At 48.7% G+C, this 21,353-nt stretch overlaps 1 protein-coding gene across 1 annotated transcript in view; it reads left to right on the top strand.

Annotated features, from left to right (window-relative positions):
* Maco1 (macoilin 1) overlaps positions 1 to 9,742 on the top strand; it is a 63,233-nt gene extending 53,491 nt beyond the window's left edge. Inside the window, exons 9-11 of the mRNA XM_076861014.2 lie at positions 1,071 to 1,191; positions 3,246 to 3,420; positions 8,618 to 9,742. Of these exons, the coding sequence (XP_076717129.1) occupies positions 1,071 to 1,191; positions 3,246 to 3,420; positions 8,618 to 8,820 (499 nt within the window). The 3' untranslated portion in view covers positions 8,821 to 9,742. The remainder of the gene's footprint in view (positions 1 to 1,070; positions 1,192 to 3,245; positions 3,421 to 8,617) is intronic.
* Positions 9,743 to 21,353: the final 11,611 nt, after the last annotated feature.

The raw sequence follows: 21,353 nt of genomic DNA, 5'->3' as shown, positions 1-21,353 counted from the left end.
TTGCTTCCAGTTAAGCTTATTTGTTTGGGTCTTGTCCTTGGAGGGCTCTTGTTTGCCATCTCTTAGGTGGAATGGCTTTTACTCTTGGGCAAGTCTCTCACTGGATCTTCCTTTGGTAATCAGAGGACACCTACTTCTCAGGCCTGGAACCTCAACACTTAGTAGTTCAGCAGCTCTGGACTGCCTCATCCCTTTTAGCTCATCCTTAGCCCTGAGAAGCAGCCTAATGTTGCTCTTTTGTTTTTCTGTTTATTCCAGGCTGCAGCAACTTTGTGACTAACCAAAGGTGAAATTTACAGTGCATAATCCCCCAAAAGTGGAAAAACAAGGGATTTTTGTGTGTTTATTGAGCCTTACTAGAGATAGTACATGTTCAGTTCTACCCAGCTCTGCTCTGTGTGTAGTAAGTCACTGTGGCCTGGTGGGAAGAGTGCTGGACTGGGAAGCAAGAAAGCCTGTTCTTATCTCAATTCTGTGACCTACACACTAGGAGACTACTTTATCTGTATTACCTCAGCTTTCTTATCTGAAAAATGGGATAATGTACTAAAGGGAGTTTCGGGAAAGTACCTAGCTAGTACAGACACTCAATTGATGACAGTTATTGCACATATTGAGCCAAAAGTTAAAAACTTACAGACCCTTGAGTATAAGAAAAAACCTCAGTCCTATAATATAAGTACTGTCAGCCCTCCACAGATGTAGGCTCCATCCGCATCAGCAGATTCAGCCATCTCAAGATAGTTAATATTTGAAAAAAATAAACTGGATCTTTATTGAACATGTAGAGACTTTTTATTTTTATCATTATTCCTTGAACAATGTAGTATAACAAGTACATACATTTACATTGCTTTACGTATTATAAGTAATCTAGAGATAGCTTTAAAATATGGGAGAATGTGCAGAGGTTATATGCTAGCGCTAAGCTATTTTTAATATAGAAGTTGAGCATACATGGATTTTGGTATTCATGGAATCTTGGAACCAGTCCCCCATGGATACAGAGGGAAAACTGTAAACCTGTAGTCTTTGAAATTCATTTATTTCCTTCTCTTATTTTTCAAAAGGGGAGAGTGCACCGAAACCTTACGGAATCGGATCAGAGAACTAGAAGCAGAGGGCAAGAAGCTCACAATGGACATGAAGGTGAAAGAAGACCAGATCAGAGAACTAGAATTGAAAGTTCAGGTAAGGAGGAAACAAAAGTCTCCTCTTGACCTGGAACTCCTTTTTCAGTCTAGATTTTTGTGTGCTGTGCCGCAAGGTGGAGACAGTGCCTTTTGATACAGATCAAATCCCATGGCTCTAAAAATTCATAGGTGATAAAAAGATTGAACTCTTAATTTTGTTTAGCTCATTTCATATTATAGCCAGATTCTAATGCAAGCCAGAAGTGTTGGCAATCCCTGAACATGTTTTACACCAGGATTTGACGTTCTGTAGATCCGTTTAACATTTTCAGGTTATAGGCCAGATTAGTGTCCTTTGGGACCTAACATCTTTCCTGAGCCTAACTGTCTGTCTGTCCATTGCCAGGGAACAGATCCTGCTGGATGACTCTGAACCTTAGAGTCTGTAGTCTTGTGCAGTGCAGGGTGAGGAAAAATGCCAGGACGGGGTGTAGCCAGTTTAGGGGGCCATGTGTACCTTAAGCAGGTACTTACCATCAGCTCTTCATTAATGTCATATATGGTAAAGTTACAGTAATTTACATCATGAGCAAATGGTAAGAATTATTGGCAAGTCAGTGGAGTAGAATAGATGACCTGGAGACAAAGCCTCAAGTATATAGTAAAGGTAATGCAGCCAGGAGAGGTGAGCAGGAGTCAGTAACAGGCTTTGGAACTAGATAAGTGATGAAAAAAACAAAATTAGAAGCTCATCTCACAGCACACAAAAAGAAATTCTAGATAAAGGGTTGAATGCAAAATAGCTAGGCAAAAACATAGTAGACTTCATCTTGAAACAGGGATACTTTCTAAACCTAAAAGCAATGGAAGAAATCAGAGTAAAATAAAATCAGCTGGGGAAGGTACACATATGGCAGCAAGTATAAATAATTACTGAATATCCTCAACATGTAAATAGCTCATAAAATAACTAAGAAAAGTTCAGATATAGAGAAATAAACAAAAATATGAACAGATAATTCACAGAAGAAATACTAATGACTGAAAAAATGTAAGAATACATTAATCATCAAAGACATGCAGATTAAAATTAGAAATCATTTGTCTTCTGTGAAACTGGCAAAGAATTTTTAACTGATAGTATCAGTCTTGGTGAAGATGCTACAAAATAGCTTCATGCATTGCTGGTGGATGAAAATATAACTTCTGGAAAAAATTAGGTACTTTTTAAGTATTTACCTTTTTAGGAATTCATCCCTAAGGCAAATATTGAAAAATAAAAACAATGATTGATATATCAAAGATGTTTTGTGTAATGGTATATAAATGTAAAAAAAAAGGAAACTTAACAATGGAAGATTCATTCAAATTGTTATATATATACATATAGGAGTATTATATATATTATTAACAATTTTATTTTAGAAGAATATTTGAGAGGACAAGTTTTTAAAGACTATACAAATTATAAATGTATTATTTCAGTTATGCTAAAAGGTACACATAAACATTAAAAAGGCTCAAAGAAAATGTCACATTTTGCAGTGGTGTAATTATGGGTAATTTGCATTTTCTTTGAACTCTTCTGTATTTTTAAAGTCTCCATAATAGGTTTGAATTTCTCTCTTAAAAGAAAAAGTTCAAATATATTTTTATTGGCTATATTCCCAACTATTTTAAGTGGGCTTATTTTACAGTTTGTCCTGTCAAAATAACGAATATTTTTGCAATTTTTAGTGCAAGTTTAGAGAAGAGTTTTATTGACAGCAGCATTACACCAGCATTTGCAAGTAGTCAGCAGGGAAAAGTTCTCCATGGTTCCGAGGTAGGCTTGCAAAAAAGAGTTTGCTTTGAAGGCAGAGGCCATTTTTAGCTAGATTGTGCCTCATATAGTCAAATGATTATCCACTAAATGTTTTTGTGTATACATGTCACCATATAAATACATTTGCCATATGCTTGTAACTAGTGAGAATACCATGAAAATACCAGATTTCTGTGTTCTATTGGCCAGGTCAAGAATAGTGGGATTTAATTTGTGATTTCAGGCTAATTTTTAGACATCGATGCCCAAACTACCATGTAGCATTGCTGTTTTGATGATATTGATAGGAGCTTCGGAAGTATAAGGAAAATGAGAAGGACACCGAGGTGCTAATGTCAGCCCTCTCCGCCATGCAAGATAAGACACAGCACCTGGAGAACAGCCTCAGCGCAGAGACAAGAATCAAACTGGACCTGTTCTCTGCACTGGGCGACGCAAAGCGGCAGCTTGAGATTGCCCAGGGTAGGAGAGTGGTGGGCCCTGTTGGGGTGGTGGGGCTTCGGAGAGCAGACCTCCCCCGTAGAGCTCCGAACCAAAGGGCATTTCAGTTTTCCCTTCAGGTGGTTTGGTAAGTGCCCTGCAGACTTATTTTGAGATGGAAGTATATTAAGTGCAGGGTGTACAGAAAAGACTATGAGTGTCTACGATCTAGGAGCTCAGGGTGTTGTTGAACAAGTAGGTGACTCTAAAGTCATCAAAAGGTGCTGACATAGCAGCATGTACCAGTCCTGTGGGAATCCAGAGAGAGAGGTAGGGACTAAACTAGTTTGGGGAGTCAGAGGAAGCCATGTCTCAGAGGAACTAATGTCTGAGCTAGAGCTTGAATTATGGGAAGGGGTGGCACAGTGAATAAGAAGCATAGTGGAGCACAAGGGTTCAGGGGGCCACTTGGCAGAAGATATAGTCTGACCAAGTGCCGGAGGTGAGGCAGGACCTTATGCCTTCAGAACTGCAGCTGGCTCTGCTTGGATGGAGCTATGGGAAGAGAGTCTGGAGAGCAGGACATCCACTCAGCAGATTGTCACTGAGACCTGCTGTGTGCCAGGCATCCCGAGAGTCCCTGGGGATTCGAGGATTTAGCCCTGGTGAGGGACAGTGGACAAGCCAGTGGGCAATATGTCAAACGATAAGGTTGGTGGCAAAAATAAAGTAGTGGTCCCAGGGCATGTGTGTGGGGGGGCTGCTCTTTCTACCTGGCATCGCAGAAGTTCCCTTGAATAGGCAGCATTTGAGCAGAGAGTAGAGGTAGCTGGAGGAAAGCACTTCTAGGATGGAGGGTAAGTCCTGCAGGGAGCGGGGTGGGGTGGGGAATGCAGCCTCATATCAAGGGTGGGAATAGCAGCAACCAGGTTCTATAGGATTTGTGGCTCCCAGAAAGTACTGGGGACTTTTACTCTGAGAGACAAGAGGAGCTCTGGAAGGCATCTGAACTGAGGCAGGACGTGACCTGATGAAAACAAATTTAGAGGCCTGGAGTCGTGGCTCAGTGGCAGAGCACTTGCCTGCCGTGTGTGAGGCACTGGGTTCGATTCTCAGCGTCACATAGAAATTTATAAATAGATAGATAGATAGTTAAAGTCCTTGTTTTTTTTTTTTTTTTTAATTGAATTTTCTTCAAGAAATTGATAGCCACCTAATTGACTAGATTCCTGAGTGGGATACTGAAAAACACCTCCAGTTAATTGGCTTAGTAGATGGGAAAGACTGTTTCATCAGGACTTTTCTAGTAACTGTACTCTGCAAATCCTTATCCTGAAAACTCCAGGGGAGGCAGAGATGAACACAGCAGATCAGTGGGGGATCTACCAGGGCAGTGGTGTGCAAATTTTTTAAATTATTGAGTAGGCCAGATAGGCTTATTTCAAGTAGATTATATCTATCATTATCTACCTATTTGAAATTAAAACTTAAAATTTTTATTAATCTATTATTTATTAATCCATTTTAAAATAACATAAACATATTCTATTTTAACATAAATAACATTTTTATGAAAAAAAAAAACTTTTTTCCAAAACAAAACCAAAAAAATGTAGAAAAGATTTTTACACGTCCAAAATGAGGATGAAGAAACCAGCTGATGTCTTAGGGTGCATGAGTTTGGTTTGGGGTGTTTTGTTTTAGAGGTGCACCCCAGACACCCATATAGGAAAGATTTGTCAATCAGTGCCCAGTCTGCTGGGTGTGGTGGTGCATGCCTGTAATCCTAGCAACTTGGGAGGGAGGTTAAGGCAGGAGGATCATAAGTATGTGGTGCTGAGGTTCGAATCCAGGACCTCACATGTGCTAGGCAAGTGAGCCACCCACTGAGCCACACCCCCAATCCTACATTTAGCAAATATTTTTAATGCTTGATTTAATGAAGGGTATTTTGATTCTCTTCTGGTTTTATATTCATTCTGTTGGGTTTTTACACTGCGTGTAATTTATAGAAGACTCCACTTATATTCGTTACAAAATGAGGGTGCAGAAGCCAGCTGTCTTGGTGTTATCGAGGCAGTTCTGACACTGTGGACCCTGCCTGCACTTCCAGAATTGCTGCACGAGGGCAAGCCAGGCAGATGGCCTCTGCCATGAAGCAGAGGCAGAGGGCGGGAGAGGCCAGAGAAGAATTCAGGGAGGCTTCCTGGAGGAGGGGGCTTTGAAGACTAGGCTTGGAAGGATGAATGAGAACAGAGAATAACAGGGAGAAACGCTGTTACATGAAGGAGTAGTATAAGCAAGAGAAAGAAACTGTTGGGGATGTCTGAGTGAGTAATCTAGTGGCCTCAAGCTGGGGGATGAAAGAAAAGAATGGAAGGTTAAGAGGACACTGATGAAGCCGTGCCAGAGAACTTATTCTCCAGATTTTCCAGAGGTGTGAGGTGATGAGTTCTGGCTGCTAATTTGGATTTGAGAAGTGAGATTGAGAGGAGGCAGAGGGGTCAGGTGGGAGCTTCTCCCTGTCTTCAGTGCAGGAGTTGAAGTACCGGGGAGTTGACTACTGGAGAGGGAATGGTCCTGAGGACGCCTGAGGTCAGGAGATGCCTGAGGTCCAGCCAGAGCCAAGGAAGGGAGGTAGCACGGCTTAGGGAGCATGAGTTTGGTTTGGGGTGTTTTGTTTTAGAGGTGCGCCCCAGACACCCAGATAGGAGAGATTTGTCAATCAGTGGGAACCTTCATCCTAAACCAGAGAGAGAAACCAAACCCCTGGGGGTGATGGGTGGGTGTAGAAGTTGGGGGAAGTTAGTGAGGCCACAGAAGTAGCTGGGGACAGCCCAGGTGATTGACAAGAGAAGGGGATTGGGCACCAGGCTGCCTTAGTCTGTGGACTTGGGGGAAAGGCGTGTGAACAAAGGTTCCTGAGAAGCCACCTCTGAAGCTGAGTTTCTGACCCATTACTGGCCTTTTTGCTTGCCTGGTTCAGCTCCCTGGGGAATGGGCACCAGGCTGCTGCGCCCCTGCTCACTTGGGTTTGCATACTTGAAAAGATCCCCTGGAGGGGAAGCAGCACCTGGTCTCAGGAGCCAAGGGGCCTTCCCAGCCCAGCTGTGCTTCGCTGACAGCACAGGAATCCTCTGGAGTGAGGGGGGCTCTTTCCCAAAGCTTGTGAGATGTGTTCATGTTCTTGATGAAAGAACTCAAATCTGCACTGGAAAAGAGAGTGGCTCACGTATCAGATGCCATTAGGTATTTTATTCATCTGAAGCTTATTTTGTTCAAAGCGGAGGAGGATATTTGATGCTCATTTGAAGCTTAGGGGAGAAGAAGGAAGTGAGGGAGCAGTCCCTTTCAAACACTGCTCCTGGCTGCTGCCTTCCCCACTGCCCGCCTCCCCTGTCCTGCTTAGAATATTCTAATAAGAGTTCAGCTTTGTAATTCAAATCAAAACCCCCCATTGCTTTTCTCCTTCCTTTCTGTATCATTTGATTCATCCTGGTCACAAAATGACTTTCATCTCTACTACATCCTTTTAAACATGTGCCTCAAGCACTCTCACTCCAAGTACACGGTCCTCTTCCCGGGGACTCATGAGCAGTCTCAAAATAAGGGCAGTTCACAGTCAACCTCTTTTGTTTTCTTTTTTTTTCTTTGTCTTAGTTGTAAATGGACACAATACCTCTATTTTGTTTATTTACTTATTTATTTTTATGTGGTGCTGAGGATCAAACCCAGTGTCCCACATGTGCTAGGCAAGTGCTGTACCTCTGAGCCCCAGCCCTCTCTTATTTACTTCCCCTCAGAGCCATATAACAGTCTTGTGGGCTTTTGAACATAGTGATCCTGGGCTTAAATCCTGCTCTTGCTAACTAAGTGACTTTGAGTGAGCTACAGAGCTTACAGAGCCTCCGCTTTTCACTAGGCTGGGCAGTGGAGGGATGGTGATGGGAAAAAATGGAGACGCAGTGTCTGCTCTCACAGGGCTCAAGTTGAGCAGGGAGATGATGGACACAGATCATCACTCAAAGAATTAGTTTCAGGAGGCAGAAGAATGCTGGGAGTGTAGACTGCAGCAGGCTGCATGGAGTCGAGCCCTGGCTCTCTGCTGTCTGTATTCCTTGGGCAAGTCACTTGACCCCTCTTTTCCATTGGTTTCTTCATCTGCAGAATGGGTGGTGATGATAATTCCCACCTCTTAGGGTTGTCCTGAGAAAGAAATGAGCTAGTAGATGTGAGCACTTAGAACAGCATCTGGCACCTGTGAAGCCCTATGAGTCAGTCACTGTCATCATGATTATTGTGGAGAATAAGGGACAGAAAGGAAGGTTGTTAGGGCATGTTGAGAGTCTGAGAGCAAGGGGAGCTGATTTAGATGGCAGGACCAAGGAGGGCTTTGCTGAGGAAGTGGAAACCCTCAGGTTAGTGGGACAGGGACAATAGGAGAAGACCCAAAGGGGACAGGCCGTGAAGCAGCCAGAGCTGATCAGATCACAAAGCTGAAGCCCAGTGATCACACAGAGGGAAGATGTGCAGAAAGCTGATCGGGATCTTGGTGCTAACACGGCCAGCCAGCTGCACACTGGGCGGTGGTCAGAGGCACACTGTGCCAAGAGGCAGGGACACAGTGGCAGCCTTGGCCACTGGAGAGTTTCCCTAGGGCAGCAGTCCCAGAGCTTCTGCTTCTGTGAGGGACTCTGGCACCACTAGTTCTGAGGCCTCAGTTTTATATTCTTTGGTCTCACGCTCAGCCCATCCCCCCAGGAAAGAATTCCAGCCCAGTGGTAGAGCTACAGTTCAGAACCAGTACCCTTCTTAGGCTTTTGGAATGACTGCCAGTTCAAGATGTGGCTCCTGGAAATTGACTTTGTCACTCTTGTCACACATATGTGAGCAGAATCGCTTTTTACCTCTAAGCTAGGAATCAGTAAACAGCATCCCATAGGCCAGATCTGGCCTTCTGCCTATTCTTACACCATTGTGAACTAAGAATGGCTTTTACATTTTCCTAGGGTTGGGGAAGAAAACAATGACAAAGACAGTACACAGCCCACAGTGCCTAAAATATTCACTATGTGACCTTTACAGTAAAGGAAAAGTCTGCTTTGCTCTTATAAGCCATAAGCCTCGTAAGCCTTGGAGTTGTTCCAGGGGAACCAAGGCCGCTCTAGGGTTGGCCCAAGGGAGCATTGTGCCGAGTGAGCCCTCCCTCCTTGCTAATGGCAGGTCTTTGATCTTACAGGACAAATCCTTCAGAAAGACCAGGAAATCAAGGACCTAAAACAGAAGATAGCCGAAGTCATGGCCGTCATGCCCAGCATAACATACAGTGCCGCCACCAGCCCCCTGAGCCCCGTTTCCCCCCACTATTCTTCCAAATTTGTGGAGACCAGCCCATCTGGACTTGATCCCAATGCCTCTGTCTACCAGCCCCTGAAGAAATGAAGGCCAGCTGTGGGTTTGCCCAACCATTTGGTTACCAGAAGGCCTCACAAAGCCCATCTCTGGCAGTCAAGACAAAAAAGTTTATATTGTATTTTGTGGGACTGTATATGTTGTCATTTTTAAAAGGGGGGAAGATGACATCCAAGTCTGATTAGAACTGCCCATCAGTTGTAAATTTTTAGAAGACCTCACAGAACTTTGCAGTTTATTTTTCTTGGCCAACACATTAAAACCATTCTTGGATTTCAAGTAGCCAATTTTGCCTTTTCTGTATTCTTAAATAGTTTCCTCTTGAAGAAAAAAAAAAGCAGAGTTTTTGCTTTTCAATGCTTTGTTTTGCTTTATTCTTAAATAAATAAGCAAAAACTGCACATTGGATTTACGTGGGATGAGGACAGAAGCTTAGTTTTTAGAGTGAAGGGTTAAGTTACCTAACAGCTTTGATTTATAGCTGCATTAAAGAAGATGATTATCGATATTATAGAAAGTGAAAATTGATAGCCCCTCCAAGGACCAAACCAATTCAAGGACCATCATTTAGGCTGAAAGACTTGAGCGAGGTGACTAGTGTAGGGACGAACAGGGTTACGTTCCAAACATTCACCTCCCAACGCTATTTAGTCCTAGGAAATGGTGGGCAGCAGTCTTCTCACAGTGCCTGGGCAAAGACTTCAAGAGGAAACTTGACCACTCTAAACTGTTTCCCCCTTCAATCATCTCTTTCCTGTCTGTATCAAGCTCACTGCAGATCCTGCTGTGAAACTGGCAGGTAGCGGCTGTCCCTTGCCACCTGGCCACCTCTTCCATTCCCTTTGATGGAAAGCACCTGGTGTCCTGTGCTGTGTCAAGCGCCTGGGGAGGAAGCTGGTGGCGATTGTGAATGAGACTGTAACGTGGCTAATAAAAGCTGTGGTCTAGGTTGGTTTTTTTTTCCCCTCATTTCACGTAACTGTGCTTTATCGACTTTCCATCATCTTGTGTTTGACACTTTAAAAGAGGCGTGACTATTCCTCAGCTCTTGTGCCAAGGAAGGTTGGTTTTTTGTTTTGTTTTTTTAAGAATTTTTAAATCAAAACTGCACAAAGATATTGGTTTCAACTCTGTATTATACATTGGTAGAAAAAAGTGTTTGCACAGGCAACTTTTGGAAGTGTTTTAAAATCTGGGTGGGGTGGGGGGAGGGACTGGGAGAGAGGGACAAAGCAAAATTGTATTGGAAACTAGGAAAAATTAAGAAACCAAATAGATTGGTTTTGCTTCCTTGCCATGGGTCCTGGAAGGACATAGTTCTAAAATTTCCTGTTAATTGGCATGTATGTCTCATTTAAAGCAAATTAAGTAGGACAAGTCAGTGAACTAGAATTATTAAAAAGAATCATCCTTTTAATCACAGGTCTTATTTTGGGATTAAAATAAAAACTCCTAGCTTTAGCCAGGTGTGCATGTTGCTGCCATTTGCATTTTTGAATCATCTTGTGTAATCGTCACCATGAAAGTGTTATCAAAATTGTCATAGATTTTTTCATCTTTGTGCAAAAACATGGAAAATTGTCACTGACTTTGTGTTGAGGTTACCCCCATTTTGCTGCCCTTCAGACACTATTTTCGTTAAATACTTGGTCTTGGCTGCATTCTTTTATTTTTTCCCCCTGTGGGGTTCAAAAGAATAAACATTTTCTTACTGATAAAACTAGTTTTCTGCCTTTTTAACTTTTCAGGAGGACACAGCAAGGTAGACAGTCCGAGTGGGGCTGAGAGGGCTGTCCTTTTGTTCTCTCTTGTCCTGCCCACGTCAGGTGTGGCGAGGCAGGGCCGCTGCCCAGGGACAGAGGGTCTTCATTTGCCGTAGTTTCTGTCGGGTGCTCTCCTGTCCCCAGCATCTGATGAGAGCCAGCACTGCCTTGTTTTCTGGTGTGACCCTCCTTTCCTCAGAAAGCAAGTAAGAGCACGGTTGGGGGATATAGTTGGTGAGAAAATCTCGAGGGCAAATTTCCTTCACCATGCCTTGCCCTCTCCCGTTTTCCAGAATCTTGTTGGCCACCTAGTGACCAGTGTCCTGCTGGGTGCCCTGTCTGCTGCAGTCCCGAGTGCCTCCATGTCCTCACTTGTTTTTAAAGGCTTTGTCTGTTTTCATCTTCGGAGAAGCCAGCTGCCTCTCTTGGCCCGTGTTTTCCTCTCTTGGCCATTGTTACAATTGATCTTGGCTTTAGTTTTGGAAAATTCTGCTCTTGGCACCTCACCCTCTGTCCTTGCTGCTGGATAGCCTGAGTCTTGGCCAGTAAGTCTCTTGCAGACACCACACTTAGTACCATGAGCAGAGTTCCCCAGGGAAAAGCTGGGGCTGGGCTGGGCTTTTGCCTTTGCCTTTCCTGAAGGAATGTGCCCGGTACTGAGTTCTCATTGGCACGTTCTTTTCCACGAAGGAAATCTTGAGTTGTTGTCTTTGTTATTTTAGGCCCACGATAAAGTGCCTCCACATCTTAGTACGTTGTGTTTATTACGTGCCGCCAAGCACTGTTTGCCACTCTAGATGGTCAAACATATACAGGAAGAATGGGCTGCGTGTGTTTTGACTCGCTGAAGAAGCTCTTTTTAGCCACATCTCCCACTTTATATATATTCATCCTCCCTGTGAAGATCTTTCCAAGGCATCCTATAAAAATCCTTGCATTCTGGTCTGGAGGAAGGGAATGGCCCTTTCTCCCATCATCCTCTTCCCCCATGCTCACTCACCTGAACCCGGCTCTCAAGGCCTCCCAGGTGGACCGAACGTTTCCAGCAGCTGTCATCAGATCGCTGCTGGTGCCGTTCACACCACAGCAGAGGGAGCTGGAGAAATAGAAGAAAACCTAACCCGGAGCCCATTCTGTGAAGTCAAACTAGTAAACTGTTTTTGGGGAGTGAGGGGTGGGGGGAGGGAGTGGTAGCCAGGCCCATGTGGGTTTTAGGGCCACTGAGACATAAATGCTGGCTGGTGTGACAGTGACGTGTACAGCCGAGCTGGCTTCTTCACAGACCTGGCAACATTTGCCAAAGGCTTCTGCCACCTTGAGGGCCACTCTGCTAGAGTTCCCGCAGAGCCCTGTGGCATGCATGGCCAAGCCCCCGGATAGGGATGGGGATCTGCTCCTGGCCCCGCCCTGCTGACCTCCACTGCCCTTGGCCTCTCTGGGTGCTCCTCCCTCACCTTTAAGGAGTCTTGTTCCCTGCCGCCCCTCCTGCTTGGAGGAGGTGCTGTGGGGACTAGGGGACCAAAGAACACTGAATCTATCAGCTCAGGCTGGCAGCAAGGAGTCCTGATGAGGACAGGGGATCCCACCGAGAACTCCTGCTCTGGGACCAGCTCTGTCCTTCACAGCTGGAACCCTAAACCAGTGCTACTCAAGTGTCCTCAGCTGCCGCAGACCAGCAGCACCAGTAGCCGTGTCAGGACCAGGAACTCGGGCTGTCCCCCAGAACCATCACCCTCATCTGAATCGGCATTCTGAACACATCTCCTGAGATTCCACTGCGTTTTTTTTTTAAGTTGTATATGAACACAGAAAACCTTTATTTATTTTCATAGTGCTGAGAATCAAACCCAGTGCCTTGCACATGCTAGGCAAGTGCTCTGCCACTCAGCCCCAGCCCCAGCCCCAACTGCATGGGGTTCTAGAAGCCCTGCCCTATGCTGACTTTCCTTACCTGAATCAGCAATGTCGCCCTCTCTCTTCTAGTTCAGAATAAGCCCAGATTTGGGCTTTGAAAATCTAGAATTGAAGAGTTAATTGAGGCCAGGTTCGGTGGCACATGCCTGTGATCCCAGTGACTTGGGAGGCTGAGGCAAGAGGATCTCAAATTCAAAGCCAACCTCAGCAATTTGAGGCTCTAGGCTGAGGCAGGAGGATCTCAAATTCAAAGCCAGTCTCAGCAATTTAGTGAGGCTCTAAGCAACTCAGCAAGACCCTGTCTGTAAATTTAAAAAAAAAAAAAAATGAGGATGTGGTTTAGTGGTTGAGCATCCCTGGTTTAATCCCTAGTACAAAAAAAAAAAAAATGTACATTGATGAGGAGACATGCAGGAGATGAAGTTCTCCAAGACGTGCCCCTTTTACAAAATTTGTTTCCCCACCATTGGAACAAAAGATCCATGAGGATCAAGATTTTTGTTTGTTTACTACTGTAAACCCAGAATCTAGAATAATGACATCTACATAGTAGGTGCTGAATAAATATTTATTGAAAGAGTAAGGGTCAATTAATAGATGGAGCATGTAAAATATGGTGTCATCAGAGCATCTCTGCAGCAGTACCAGGAGAATGACAAGTCTACACAGAATTGCTTCTGGAAAGAAAAGAAATTTGAAATAGCGTATTTGCTATGACATCTCCCATCTGCCTGTCTCTGGTTTCTGCTGAAACCTTGATTTTCTTGTCAGATTTTCTCTATAAACTCCTGCTTGACTCAGCCAGGTGCAAAGATTTCCTAAACAGCTGGATGCACCGAGAGCCGTCAGCTGTCTGGAAACCCTTGTTGCAGGGAACCTTCAGGGGGCACGTCCATTCCTCACCCTGTCAGAGCTTAGACCTGACTTCCCCCAGAGCCAGCCCCCTGCACGGTGCATTGGTGTGGGGATTTTTCATTTTGACAGTAATGGAATTCTCAAGCATTTCCTCCAGGAAGGGACCTGTTGAATGAGTGTCTCAGAGGCTCTGGCAAAGGGAGCCACGCTTCCTTCCTTCTTGGGTGTCCTTTGAATGCCTGTGCATTATTCCCTTCTCAGCATTTGCTTTTAGTTCCTCTGCCTTTGTCCCAACCTGGTTGGAGTCTTGCATCCCCCTGAGTTTTGATGCAGCAGCTGGCAGGTGCTTAAAATTATCATTCTTTTTAGTGGTGTTAGGGATTGAACCTAGGGACTCATGCATGCTAGGCAAGTACTCCACCACAGGGTCACATCCCTAGCCCCTTAAATCACAGTTCTAATAAGTTCCCAAGTGAGACTGAGTCCTGGGCCCCCACTTCCAGAACCACTGACTTGAGCATAAGATTGACCCATGACTGCCCAAAGTCATCCCCCCAGCTGCCACCAGGGGGCACATGCAGCCTCAGCCAGAGGTCTTGGTTCATTTCCAGCCATCAGCCCAGCACCCCTGGACAGCAGAGGTGGTTCCCTAAAATATCTCTATAATTGTAAGATGAATTGTTGTGACCTCACAGTGAGGTGTTCTCTGTCTGACAAGTATCAAAGGTCAGAAGGGTCAGCCCCGTGGAGGTGATGAATGTCCTGGCTCTTGAAGATGGCAACCAATGATCCCCACTGGAGAAGGTCCTGGGTTCTCATGTACACTGCAGCAGGGCCACTCTCAGAACACCCCAGAATCTTTCAAATTAAGATAGTACGTGATTTTCATTTTCTTCTTTATGCTTCACATCTCCAAATTTTCTACAATAAACTTAATAATATTTTTACAATAAAGGTGATTTTTAAAAATACATTTTAAGTGCTATTAAAAGCCAAAACAACTCAAAAGAATGACCCAAGAGTGAACTTGGGGTGAGCAGCTTTGGATAAGGAGAAGGCCCCCACTTGGACTTGCCTCCCCCATTCTTTGTTCTGCTGGAGCATCTGCCCCGGGGTGGGGTTCAAGTGGGATCACAATCAGCCAAGTGCTCAAGAAAGCAAGGCTGAGATCAAGGGGTAGATGGTTATGTGTGCGGGGTCAGCCCATCATCTCTGCAGTGCACCTGTCACTAGGACTTGTGGTTGGCTTCAGGCAGCTCCAGCCAAAGCATAGTGACTTCCAAAGACCACGTGGTTGGGAGCAGGATAAAAAATGTCAAAATTTCAAGACTTTATAGCTCAGGTGCTTGTTTAGTGGCTTGCAGATCTATTTTATTTTATCTACATAGAATTTAATACATTTGAACTAACATTATAAAGTAAGGAGATGTCATATTATCTAGATTTGGGGATTTCCTGTGGGAAACTGAAGATCTGGCATCTCAGGGACGGCATCTCCCTCTCCACCCTCTGCAGGGCTTGGGAGAAGTAGAACGGTGGGTCTTGGCTCTGGCTGCACCTCAGAATCCCCCTGGGAGCTCTCGAGAATGCTGTGTCCAGGGCCCACCCCAGGGAGCCTGCTCGCCGGAGCTGGGAGGAACCTGGGCACGAGCTGCTTGCTTCATTTCCCCCGGGCTTCCTAACGGGCAGCAGCATTGAGAAGCCTCGGTCCTGGCTGGGGTCTGGACCTCAGAGGCTGGGTGGGTGTTTGTGGGGCTGGGTCAGGAGCTGGGCTGTCAGATTTGCCGTCTCTGCTTCCTGTGGAGACCCCTGTCAGCTCTCCTTCCTCTGGTCCCTGGGCTTCCCTCCAGGCCCTGGTACCCGTGTTTTCCAATGTCAGTTGTTAGAGTTTCCATGACATCACCTTGATTTATGGTGTGGGTTCTCTTCTTATTTGAGGCTTTGTTTTGGTTTGTTCATTGGAGATGGGGCCTTGCTAAGTTGCCCATGCTCAAACTCCTGGGCTCAAGTGATCCTCCTACCTCAGCCTCCTGAGTATCTGGGGACTACAGATGCATGCCACTGTACCCAGCTTTATCTGGGGTTTTTATATGGAAAGTCATAGAAACTGACTGTGGCCAGTGTAAGCCCAGAGGGCAGCTGAGTGGAAAGGACAGAAAGAGGGCCAGGCCAGCAGGGCTGTCTCCCAGTAGCCCTACCCCTGGCATGAGCGAGTCCATGTCCAGCCCCCTGGGAGCCAGAGTCCTCCTGGGAGGCTGCAGTAGATGGGTACAATTGTTCCCGGTGGCTCATTCCATCCCCACGGGGCAGCCAGTGCCTCGCCCTGGTCAGTGGAGCATGAGAGGACATCCCAGTGCCAGGCTGAGCAGAAACTTCTGTACCTGTGTGGTTCAGGTAAGCCCCTTGCTTCTCTCCTCAGGATGGACAATATTCCCAGTTGGCGGCCACAGATGGTGAGGATTGAGCCAGGTAAGAGTCACCCTGAGACCTGGGAGAAAAAAATGTATGTTTTTGGTGTCAGCCACTGAGGTTCAGGGCTGTTTGTTACCACTACAAACAGAAGAGCCCAGGTTTCAGTCAGCTGGCCTGCCCTGCCCTGGAGAGAGGGAGCCTGGGAGGGAGACGCAGGCCCTGCCCAGCTGTGTCTCCCTGCAGATTCCAATGCTGAAATCCTAACTCCAGGGAAATGGAATTAGAATGTGGAACCTGGAGATGTGTTTAGGCCCCGGGGCAGAGCCCTGTGAATGGGATCAGTGCCCCCATGAGCGAGGCCCAGGGAGCTGCCTCTCCCCTTCCACCAAGGGAGGACCCAGCAGGAGGCGGTCTCACCAGACCTATGGACTCTGCAGACGCCTCAACCTGGGACATCGTGGCTTCCAGAACAGGAGGACTGAATCTCTGCCTTATCAGCAGCCCACTTTGTCATCACAGTGCACACCGACTATCGCAGGCCCCTTAGCTTCGGTGGGGGACAGAGCTTGTGGCCCCTCCAAAGCTGCACTCGGAAACTGGGAGTTTGGATGAGAAAGCAAGCAAGATGCTCCTGCAGGAGGGGCCGAGAGACCTGGTGACGTCCCCACGCCGGTGGTTCCAGAAGCCCAAGGCAAGGCGGTGAGCCCTCCTCGTCCAAGGCCGCTTCACTTCCCTCATCTCCCAGGAGTCCCAGGGTTTAAAGGTTTTACCAGCAAACAAGACTAACCACCTGTTGTACCCATCACCACCCACCCTGCGTCGATCAGGGCGCCACTGCTCTTAGGACTTCCGATCCACTGACTTGGCCAGCGGAGCAGAAAAGCCAGAGAAGCCACCTTTCTGGTCACCTGTGCAGCCTCCCGCCGGCTTTCTCCAATAGCAAAGATAGCATGGGAGCCAGTACCGCCTTCCTGCCTCTGTTTTGGGACCCCAGATGGGAACCGACAGCTTAATGTGCTCCCTCTCCTGAGATGTGTCCCTCCAGCAGGCTGCACTGGATCCCAGAGCCCTGAGAACTGGCCCAGCTGGGGCATTTCAGGGTCAGCAGACCCTGCGGGCCAGGCTGTTCCCCAGAGCCACAGACCCGAGTGCGAGCAAGCTGTGTTCCTCGTGAGAGCCCAGGGGGTGCGAGGCCCCCTCCCTCCAGGCTCTCAGGTAGACACACCTGGGCCAAGCGGCCTCACTTTCTGTGATCACCCAGGTCCCAGGGTCAGCTGGGGATTTCAGCCAACAGGTTCTGGCGTGGTCATTACCAGTGCCTCCCCCACCCCATTGCTGAGCCCAGCTGCTGCAGGGGGAGCATGTAAGGCCCGGGCTGGGAAGCGTGGCAGGATGACAGGCGCGTGCCTGTGAATCTCTAGGTGCCGTCCAGGGCCACTGGGTGCAGGCGTCTGTGCTCATGCTCCCCAAGGACCTCACACCCCGGCTCCCACGGATTTAGATGCCGTCTCTTTGCTGAGGACTCCCACATTTATCACCTCCAGCTGAGACCACCCTCCTCAACTCCAGAGCTGAATTTCCAGAGGCCTCTTGACATTCGCTCTCAAATGCCTGACTCCTGGGCGCCTCCAGTTCAGTGTGTCTGAGCCGAGGTCCTCATTTCCCTGCAAACCTGTGTCCCTGTCTGATGTAACGGCCACTCCCTCCTTCCAGTTGCCCGGCACCGTCACCGGGGCCTCTTCACCCCCCACTTCCTCTCTGCATCCAACTGTCAGCTCTGCCTACGCTGCATGTGCAGAACCTGGCCACGCTCACCTCCTCCACCATGGCTTCCAACCTGGACTGACCCTCCATCCTCTCCCTGGACCTCGCAGGAGCCTCCTTGCTTCAGCCCTGCCCCACAAGGTCGGATTTCAGCAAGCTAGGGAAACGGAGTTAGAACCCAGATCAGATGATGTCACTTCTGTGCTCAAAGCCCCCCGTGGCTCCACATTGACCCCCCGAGCAGGGCAGAGTCCTGTTCACCATTTACGCCGGCTGCCTACCTGGCCTCCTTCGTCCCACTCTCCCTAGAACAGTTCCCGTCAATCCCACCAGGCCCACTCCTGCCTCAGGGCCTTTGTATTGATCCCCCACTTCTACATCTATTTTAGAATAGTTTTAGATTTAGAGAAAAATTGAGAAGATACACAGAAACTTCCTTACACTTTACATTAGTATGGAAGAAAGATTTCAGATTCCCTTGGGTTTCACTCACTGTCCTCCCTGTCTCCCAGGATCCCCCGGGATGCCACATTACATCTGGTTGTCACGTCTCCCTGGCCACTCTGTTTAGAATGCCTGCCTCCTTCCCTTCCCCTTCTGATTGTCACGTGTCACCTCAGTGAGGCCTCCCTGACCATCCTTCTCGGCTCTATTCCTCTCAATATTTAGCACCACCTATTTTATTTTTATTTAGTCTATTATATTGTCTATTATCACCATCTATCATGTTTTTTACTTATTTTGTGGCTTGTTTCCCCTGGCAGAAATGCCAGGCTCGAGAGTACAGAGGTTTATCTCCGTTTTGTTCACTACTGTGTCCCTGACCCTTAGAATAGTGCCTGGTGCCAGGAGCAGTGGCACATGCCTGTCATCCCAGCCACTCAGATCACATGTTCAAGGTCAGCCTCAGCAACTTAGTGAGACCCTGTCTCAAAATAAAGTAAAGAGGGTTGGGGACATAGCTCAGTGGTAGAGCACTTGCCTAGTATGTGCAAGGCCCTGGGTTCCATCCCTAGGACCACAACAAAACGAAACAAGTTGGCATGTAGTAGATGCTCAGTAAATGTTTGCCAACTGGGAGAGGAAGCACTGGAACCCAGAGCCTCCGGCTGCTCATCCCACCCACATCTTCACCCCACCTCCTTCCTCCTCAGAGCTGCCCATCCCAGAGCCACCAGCAAGGAGCCACCTCTCTGAGCTCTTCCCCGTGCCAGGTCCTGAGTCCACTTTTCGTATTTGCTTCCACAACAACCCAGGGGTTGGTCCATTGTGACCTTGTAGATGAGGAAACTGAGGCTCAGAGGCACAGGGGACCTTATCCAAGGTCATGCAGATGGTAGCACAGAGGCTGAGCTCTACACCCAGTCTGGTCTGGCCCTGAAACCCCGGTGCGGTAGCCATGACATTGGCCATGGCGGTGTCCTCCTGGGCCTGGGGCAAATCCCAGCTGTTCCTGTGGACAGGACACTTTCAGGCTCCTATGAGGGAGAGGTCACTCAGAAGGTGAGGGTGTCCCCAATGTTACCACTGAGTGGCTTCTTCCCCCCAGCCACACCCTAATTTTTGCTCCTGGTGTTGACCAAACAGCTGTTCCATTCAGTCAGACCACAGATGCCTGTCCAGGAGGACCTGTGAGCTACAGTGGCCACCCACAGCTGCCAGGACCAACACCCTCTGCTCATTCTGGAAGTCACCTGTCTTCCAGGAACTTTTGTGGCTGATATTATCAGCCTGGCCAGGAGGAGGGGACCTCTGTCCAGCTCTGCCCCAGGGCCTAGAAGCTCTCTGCAGGAGAGAGCCGGACCCCACCCTTCTCTCACCACCCGCCTCCTCCTCTGTCCTCCAGCCCAAGGACAGATCACTCTTCTGCCAGTGACAGAAACCCAACAGGCTATCGTTGAAATTTCCAGAGGGCGCAGCTGACTTTGCCTTAGGCCACCTAAAGGGGCGTGGCAGCCACCAGATCTGGTTCCTCCGGCCTCTGGCCTCTGCGCTGCCACCCTTGGGGGTGCTGGCTTCACTGGTGGTGGCAACATGGTGACGAGATGGTGGCAGCAGCCCCAAGTTCTGTATCCACCAGGGCTCCCCTTCCATGGGAAGGAAGCAGAGGTCTGAGGGCCACTGTGCTGATTCTGCCTGGACCCTCAACAGTCCCCTGGGAAGGCCATACACTGGTGGCTCACAGCTAGGGTGGAGCCCACCTTGTGCCCGAGAAAACTGGGTACTACTGTTAGAAAAGTAGGCAGGCACCACGCAGGTGGGCAACAGACGCCAGGCCCTTCAGAGGAGCCCTCCTGCCCCTCTCCAGGACGGCCGTGGTGTCCTCTGTGGGCCAGTCCCCCGAGGCCCCATCCTGGCCATCCAGGGTTCCTCTGGCCATCTCACCGCCAGGAAAGCCAGGCCCGGGGAGAAGGCTATGTGCGCAGGTTGGCTGAGCTGGGAGCAGCCGGGCATCGGCCATGTGGGGGGGAGCCAGGGCGGCCGGTGCCTCCTGGGTCACTTGGACGCTCACCACAGCTCTGTGCAGGCAGGAGGCCGAGGCCCCATCCCTGCCCCCCGAGTCAACAAGGGAGCAGCTGGGCAGGAAGCTCTCTCCTGGAATCGAGCTCAGGGCTGAGCTCAGGCCAGCAGCTCCCTTGGAGACGGTGGGCTCCACCTGTGAGCTCTCGGCTCTGGGAAAAAATAGAAATCCAGTGTGCCGCCTCCTGGCACCCATCCCCGCCCGCCACCGCGGGGCCCGAGACTCCCTGCTCCTCGTCCTGCTTTCAGGGCCGAGCTAACCCACCCAACCCTCCTTCAGGCCACCCTGATTGGTTTGGAGGTGGACATCCACGCACCCTGACCCATGAGATGGAGGAGGGTTGACCAGCTGCTGTGAGGGCCTGGCCCTCCCTCCAGAAGTCCTGGAGGCTCTCGGCCCGGACCCTGTGGTGCCAGGATGTGACGTTTAAGATGGTCAAGGCCATCTGGGGCCATGTGGGAAGAGCTGCGGGGACCTGGGGGGGTGGCCCTTGGGGTTTGTCTACAAGGTGCTGAGGCTTGGGTCCAGGCTACTTTGAACCCCAGCCAGAGCCAAGGAGGTGTTCAGGGGCCTGTCGCCACCTCTGTGAGCTCAGGCACCCCACGGCCCAGCAGGGACTAGGAATCCCCTAAGTGCGAACCCACAGGCCTCTCCTAACTCAGCCAAGCATTCTGCCATCGCCACCGCGCTGTGGCCGGGACATGTTACGCATCCTTCGACTGCTCCCCCGTCCCAGTCTCTGAGCCTCCTTTCCTCGCTGACGACTTAAGGGCGCTACCTCCTGGGATGCTGTGGGGACTAGCTGCGCAGTCCCTGTCGGGCACACTGTAGGCCCACAGCCACCTCCTCAGCCTCCCTTCCCTCAGGGAGCCGTCTCCTCGGCCATCCAATGGCGGTTCATTCTTTCATCAGCAGAGTTGTGGTCAGGACCTAGGACAGTTACCGAGGTGAAAGGGCCAGGGACTCTGCCTGGGGGGAACCAGTCTTTGGGACAGGCGGTCAAGAGTTGCACCCGCAGGGGTGAGGCCACGGTGCCCGGGAGGTCTGCTGGCAGAGAGGCTGTCACCTCAGAGCTGGGGCAACTGAGGGGAGGGTGGGAGCGGACTCTGCCCCTGCTCCTTCCAGTATCTGCAGTTGGCATGAAGCCATTTAGGGGGGACTCCAGTCGTTGACCAGATCCAGACAGAAAGGGGAAGACAGACCATGAGGAACCCCCGGTTTAGGGCAGAAAGATCAAAGTTAAGGGTCAGGGAAGAATGAAGCAAATTGCATCCAGGCATTGGAATATCTTAACCTAAGAAGTTTAATTTAAACTATATATAAATCTAATCCCC

The sequence above is a fragment of the Callospermophilus lateralis genome, chromosome 7, assembly GCF_048772815.1.
Source record: "Callospermophilus lateralis isolate mCalLat2 chromosome 7, mCalLat2.hap1, whole genome shotgun sequence".
Taxonomy (NCBI): Eukaryota; Metazoa; Chordata; class Mammalia; order Rodentia; family Sciuridae; genus Callospermophilus; species Callospermophilus lateralis.
The sequence above is the reverse complement of the archived record's forward strand: the minus strand, read 5'-3'. Positions and strand labels throughout refer to the sequence as shown.